General features: G+C 52.3%; 1 protein-coding gene across 1 annotated transcript; it reads right to left on the bottom strand.

Annotated features, from left to right (window-relative positions):
- Positions 1–620: 620 nt before the first annotated feature.
- On the bottom strand, positions 621–6162 carry Zic4 (Zic family member 4). Its single transcript, XM_038323896.1, has 2 exons — positions 5454–6162; positions 621–973 (listed from the first exon to the last, which is right to left on the bottom strand). The coding sequence occupies exons 1-2, from the start codon at positions 6160–6162 to the stop codon at positions 621–623; spliced, it is 1062 nt and encodes a 353-aa protein (XP_038179824.1).
- Positions 6163–6680: the final 518 nt, after the last annotated feature.

Here is a 6680-nt window from a genome sequence, read left to right as displayed (position 1 = left end):
AGCTGAGGAACAAAAACGGGTATGGAGGCAAAGGAAAAGACAAATGGGCAGGCAGCAAGAAAATGGTTGTGGAATTCTGTCTGCCACCTCCTGGGCTCTGAACTCCTCTGGTTGGGATTGATGGGTAAGGGGAGGGGAGGAAAAAGGAGTCTGTGACTGGGAGTTGGGGAGGCAGTGGCTCAAGCCTCAAAGAAAATCTTTTCCACCCTTACATACCCACTGGGAAAATTTATGCCTTTACTTTTGCCACCCGCAGTTGCCAGAATTGTGAATAAATTCTAATAAGTTTTTGTTGTTGTTTTTATCTGTCTCTTTATCCCAGACATTGGTTTCATTGGCAAAGGAGAGTACAGGATGTGACCGTAGAATGACCACATTTATGTTTTTTTATACAGATCTAGTATCAGCATAATCAATGACTTCCAATAACTTTTAGTGGTGGTCTATCTGCTTGCCTGCCTTTCTTCCCTCCCTTGCCAACTCCTTGAAGCCTCAGTGGCCGGGCCTACACTCGACCTAAACCAAAGCAGCACGCTGGGAAGTAGCCCTGATACTGGAGGCGGTGGTGGCTGCGGCTAGGCCCAGAGGTGGCGTTAGGCTGGGGTGGGGGCGCTGCAGAGTCAGCCTCCACTGAGCCAAGAGCCGGAACACACGTACCATTCGCTCAGGTCTGTGCCACGCACCGCCACCGCCGCTGTGCAGGCTATCGGGGGCTCACGGCCGCTTTCTAACGAGGGAGACGTGAGAGCAGACGGTATTGCTGAGTCGTAGCCAGAGTTGGGTGGCGGCGAGCGACCATGAACTTTCATGTGCTTTCGCAGAGAGCTGGGGTGCGTGTAGCACTTGTCACACCCGCGCACCTTGCACATATAAGGCTTGTCGCTGGTATGTACGTGCGAATGCTTCTTGCGGTCGCTGCTGTTGGCGAAACGCCGTTCACAGCCCTCGAACTCACATCTGAAGGGCTTCTCGCCTGGGGGAGGTAACGCAGAGACATTAGAAGGGTGTGGGCTGCGTCCCAGTGGTCCGGATTGTACCCGTCCCATTGCTCTTTTGTTTTCAGGGGGAAAAAATCCACAAAAGATTTTCAGAAATTACTTTTCTCTGTGCTTTAGATCTGACACCATTCCCCCACCTAATGAGGAGACGCAGCTCACTCCCCCAGACTGCCACCCCTCCTCCTCTTCGTCCTGTGCCTATGGGGGGGGGGGCGTCGGAGGAGGAGCGACTATGACTCCATCACAGTCATTGCCATTCTAGAGAACCCTGATCCACACACGTTGTTGTCGTGCAACTTTTATCTACGTGGGGGCAGAAGCACCTTTGCCCAAAGAATCTAGTTGCTGTTCACCGTTTGCTGGATTTGAAGTTGCTGCTCAGGCCGTCTGTCTCTGTCCTAGTGAGCCTTGCCCAGCAATCCGCCGGACACACTCCATCCTCGTCCAAAGTGTTTCCTAGAGTAGATTTTGTGCAAGTGCCAAAGCAATAAGAGGAACCGTGGATACACGAGCGTATATATAATGTGAGAAATATTCTGAGCCACGATTCACCTCAAAGGTGAATCCATTTGCCAGGAAATAGAGCCCCCTTCTCCTCCAATTTCTCCCCTGACGGAAATGTACTGCAATATTCTTCAAATCTTAGAGCCGAATCCATCCGAAATCCCTCAAGATAATGTTTGCCGATTATAATATTTTATTATACGGATTCGTCAGCATCGCCGGAGACCTTGTCAAGTGTAGCCGCCCCTTCTCAGTCCACACTGACAATTCCAGGTCTATGATCCTCCCCAGACCATCCCCACCAGAAAACAGTATAGGGAAGTAGGCTTAGGCCAAGGGAGATCTTAAAAAGTCTCTGTTGAAATCACTGCCCTTGATTGCGGCAAGCTTCCGGCGAGTGCCTGCTACCCTCAAGCCAGGTCCGGCTCCTCTGAGCACCGGGTATACCGCTGGTCTAAATAGAACTACAGGAAGGCTAGAAAATGCACAAAGCTTCGGGAATATTGGTTGGGCCAAGCCTCATTCCAGGAGTTCCGTGCCGCCTGAAATTTGCTGCTCTATGGAATTTCAAATCTCTGGCTTAGCAGAGATTGTTTTGGAAAGGAAAGGGGGGAGCTGTCTGTGCTCTAAGCAGATGAAGGTCCTGGGGGTGATCAGGGGTGCAAGAATCGCTCTAGCCACTGACTCGAGAGCAAGATGCTCCGCTGTCGGTTTTGTGTTCTCTTCTCCCGCGGTTTACAGGCAAGATTTGCTGATAAAACCAACAAAGACCCCATTCCTCTGCTGCGTTGACGCTTAAGATGAAACCGAGATTTTGAAACCGAGATTTACACGTAACCTGCCTTTGGCTACGGCAAACAGCGGGTGAATCCGTCTCTCCCGCACTGCCCACCGATAGCGTTCACCCTTGCTGGAATGCAGCTGGCACGCTAGGGTCGTCTGGAAGATGTTGCCCGCTGCCATTTTTACAGAACAAGGCACAGACTTATGAAAAAGTGGAGGAGGTGTATAATGAACAAATCGATGTTCCTATTTGTCCCCGTAGTTCTCTCCTCTGATTCCACCAGCGTTGGCAAATCCCAAACTTTCTTCCCTCCCTCTCCATTCTTCTTCATAAAATAACTTACAAAAAAAATCATTTGAAGCCTACAAAAGAGAATACGGATTTTCGGGTGTCTGGGGGTGGGGTGGGTGGTAGAATTTGAGGTTAGAATTTAAGGATAGAATTCCCTCATCGGGTGGGTTTGGGGAGAAAGAAAAAGTATATGTATATATTCATTCAGCTACACACATATCCCATTCCAGCATCTCGTCATGTAAAATAGAAAAGTATTTCGCTCCAGACGAGAACCAGAGAGGGAAAAAAAGAAGAAGAAGCAGGTACTGAACCGGGGAGTATAATCTCTCAGTATCGGGGAGAGAGCAGGCCCCAGGAAGGCCAGGTGCAGCCGGGCCCTAGTGTTCCCCAGCTGCAGGAGGCGCCCTGGTCTCTGAGCTTGACATCCCTCCTACCCCCCGCCACCCCGCCACCCCTCGCTCGTCCCCTCCCCCACGTCCCTGCGCGACGCCCTGGGTGGGAGGGTGGACCCTGCGGCGCTGTGCTGGGACTGCCTTCCGCGGGACGACCTGAGTCCTGGCTGTGCCGCCTTGGCCGCGAACCTCCGGATCCCGTTTAGGGCCCCGGCCCCGGTGATCGGTCGGGGCTCCGGGACGCGCATTGCCTCCTTCCGAGGGTGCAAAGTTCCTGGCCTACAGGACGCCCGGCCAGCGCCATTTTCTCGCACTTGTGGCTGGGTCTGTTTTAGCAATGACTCCGCCCTAGAGCGGCCGGGGTGCCGGCTTGTGTCCCCCCCCCCCCCCACTCAGGGCTGACTGACTTCGGGGAAAGGTGGGGAGAGCCCAGGGCAGGGGTCCCGGGAGGCAAGCCAGTTTGGGAGGTTGGCACCGCGCGCGCTCCTGGCCCGCGCCTCCCTCGCCGCCGCCGCACCATTGTTCCCGGGTCTCTGTCACAGCTACAGAGGGAAACCTTCACCCGCCGCCTCAAGAGCCAGGCCTGGGAGTCACATTCGGGACAATCTCAGCTAAGAAATCTGCTCCTGATCGCCGCTTCTGCGACTCGATGGAAATGAAACGCCATTAATATTTGAAAAGGCAATTATTTTCCTGTTGAATCGAAAACTGTCTTCATGAATAATTTGTAGAGAGTTCTATTGCCATTTGAGAAACATTTTGTTGCTGCTTTGCCTCCTCCTTTTCTTCCCATTACTTAGGAGATTTGAGGGAGACTCCGGAACAGGGGTGGATCTGTGGGGTTTGTTTTGTTTTCCTCTATTTTCCCCTCGTTTAACCCAAGCTGTAATGAATCAGGACTGAGACCGAAAAGAACGCGCAGAATTCTGCCTTGACTCCGTGCAAACCTGAGAGTCAGCCAGGCACACTTGGGCTTCTCTGATGTAGGTCGATTGCGCTAAGAATTTAACCATTTTCTGCGTCCCAGACTTCAAAGAGAGGGCCGGCAAAAAGCAGTATAAGTTTGTTTGCTTCAAAATCCCTGTTATTAAAGATGAGTTCTTTCTCCAGCCCCGGATTGTGCATCCACCTTCCAGGTTCTGGCAACCAGCCCCTGGAGCAGCAAATCTGAGGTTTGGAACCATAATCTTACCCTTCCCCCTCTGTCCCTGGGAATATAACCCGGGGAGAGAGAGGAGCAGATGAATGTGAGAGATAGCAGAGCGAGCTCTAGAAAACCGTACAAGATGTTTGCAGACATGCTACGGGGAGGGGGGTGGGGTAAAGAATGGGATCCAAATTGGACTTTGGTCTTGCCTCAGCCTATGGCAATGTTCTACCCCTACACCTCACGGAGAAACCAGAATGTAACAAGACTCAGCAAGCTTCCTCCCTCACACTGAAGCCGTTGGGGACTTTGACTCTTTTAAAGAATGTTGTTCTAAAAAAAAGAGTGGTAGAAAGCAAAGCTACTGCCTGGAGAACCGGAGTACCAAGCTGGAATTCTTCCGGTCTCTGCGTCCCTCTTCCCTTTTCCCGCCTCCAAGATGGGGGAGGGGAGAAGACGCTGACTTCTTAAACTTCAAGGGAGGGGGGAGGAGGAGTAAGGAGAGTCAAAGGGTGGCTGCTAAACTAATTAATGTAACTTCACAGGCTGTTCTGAGAGTGTGAAAACTTCCTTCTTGCAATTGTATTAATTAGATGCTTCTGGCCAGAAGAGTTCAACTCCCAGCCTCCTTCACTGAGCTCCTTTTCTTTCTGTTAACTAGAGCTAACAGATGTGGTTGACACATGTCCCTATTTCACTTAACAGCTCGGTAAATGACATTTAAGGCAGTGGGTCCCGTTGGGTCTCTACTAAAATAAAAATGAGGGTTACCCCCCAAAAATTGTCCCTTCCGTGGAGCCAACAATGCAAAAAGCAGGTCCAAAGTAGGCCCCCAAGGCTCATAAATCCTCAAGGAGGTATTAAGGATCTGATGACCCCCTCAGTCTAGGTGATGGCGAAGCTAAAACGGGAAAGAGTTTCCAAAAGTGACTGGCAAGTGTGAGACAATAGTTCCCATTTGCGTTAAGATTTGGGGGGGGAGGGGGGATACCATGCTGTTTTTAAAAAAGTCTTAACACCAAATTCTAGGGACCGGGGATATAGCTCAGTACCCAGGGCCCAAGCTTCAGATCCAAATCAAATCAAATCTCTAAGCCAGGAGCAACCGTCTCCCAACAGGGATCCCAGAACTCTGGAACCACTCTTCCCAGACAGCCTCCGGAAAACGGTGAGTCTATGGGCAGAAGCTGTTAATTACCGCTTTAAAAATCTTGCTCAAGGAAACAAAACCAAAAACTGCCTCCCTCCTCCCCTCGACTGGAACTTGAGGAAATTCAGACCCAAGGGCCTGTGTCCCATGGGGTCACACTAGACAGACAGCACTGGGTACTGACCTGTATGTGTTCGTTTGTGTATTTTGAGATTTTCTGATCTAGCAAAGACTTTCCCACACCCTGGGAAAGGACAAGGGAAGGGCTTCTCGCCCGTGTGCACGCGGATGTGATTTACAAGTTTGTATTTGGCTTTGAAGGGCTTGCCCTGTCGCGGACACTCCTCCCAGAAGCAAATGTGGTTAGCCTGCTCTGGGCCACCGACGTGCTCCACGGTGACGTGCGTGACCAGCTCGTGCATGGTGCTGAAAGTTTTGGAGCAGGGGCGCGGGGATGCTGGGCCGTCTTCGCCTAGCCACTTGCAGATGAGCTCCTGCTTGATCGGCTGACGCATATAGCGGAAAAAGGCTCCAGGGCCATGGGGTGCGGCGAGGTTCACGGTCAGGTTCATGCCACCATAGCCATGCAGGGCTGTGGCTGTTGCCAAAGTGTCGCTGCGGGCCGTAGGCCCCGGTGCAAAGGGTTCCGACCTCGCATACATGTCTCCAGGGAGCCCCAGACGCAGGAGTCCGTTCAAACGACGGGTGTGGGAGACCTGAGGAGACTGCTCATGAAGGCCCGGAAATAGCGAAGGGCTCGAAGCGGCGGCGAGCTGGGGTCCATGGTGTCCACAGCTGCTACCTGTTGTTGAGACAAATAGCGTGTATGAGAACCGGTGGAGTGGGCTTCGCACTTTCCCCGGGCCCCGGGGACAAGCCCTGCCCAGCCGCATCAAGGATTCTGGCGTTGGTGCTGGGATCTTGAGCAAGTCGGTGCCAGCAGTGAACCTGGCGGACCAAGTCAAGCCAAAAAGCCTCCGCCTTCGTCCGGCTAGGCTGCAGTTCTGCCGTCCCCTGCCGCGCCATGAGCTGGAGAGGGGTAGTGATAATGGGGTAGGTGGGAGAGGCAAGAAGACTGAGTCTGTGGGTGCCTGGGGGCACGGCCTCTGCTGCAGAGGTGGAAGACCCGTATCTCAAGATTACTTTGTCCACCAACACCAAGGGGTGCTCCGGGCCAAAGAAGGGGGTGATAGGAGGGGTCATTTCGGAGGTGGTGAAGGTGGAAGTGGTAGTGATTTTGAAGCATCCTAGACGTATATATTAATTTCAGTGTCCCACTGGGCCTGGAAAGGACCTCCTGCTGAACCTCGGCCTGCCAGCCGCCGGTGCTACAGCAGCCTGGCCGTGCAGTAAAAAGACAACAGAAAAAAAAAAAAAACAAGAAACAAGAAACAAACAAACAAAAACTTAT

Source organism: Arvicola amphibius, chromosome 3, assembly GCF_903992535.2.
Source record: "Arvicola amphibius chromosome 3, mArvAmp1.2, whole genome shotgun sequence".
Lineage (NCBI taxonomy): Eukaryota > Metazoa > Chordata > Mammalia > Rodentia > Cricetidae > Arvicola > Arvicola amphibius.
This window is presented reverse-complemented; position numbering and strand designations above follow the sequence as displayed.

Excerpts from the sequence above, each read along its gene's own strand:
- Zic4 (XM_038323896.1), bottom strand. The coding sequence starts at position 6,162 with ATGCGGCTGGGCAGGGCTTGTCCCCGGGGCCCGGGGAAAGTGCGAAGC. Across the intron at positions 974-5,453 it reads ACACAAACGAACACATACAG|GCGAGAAGCCCTTCAGATGT; the intron begins GTCAGTACCCAG and ends TACCTCCCCCAG.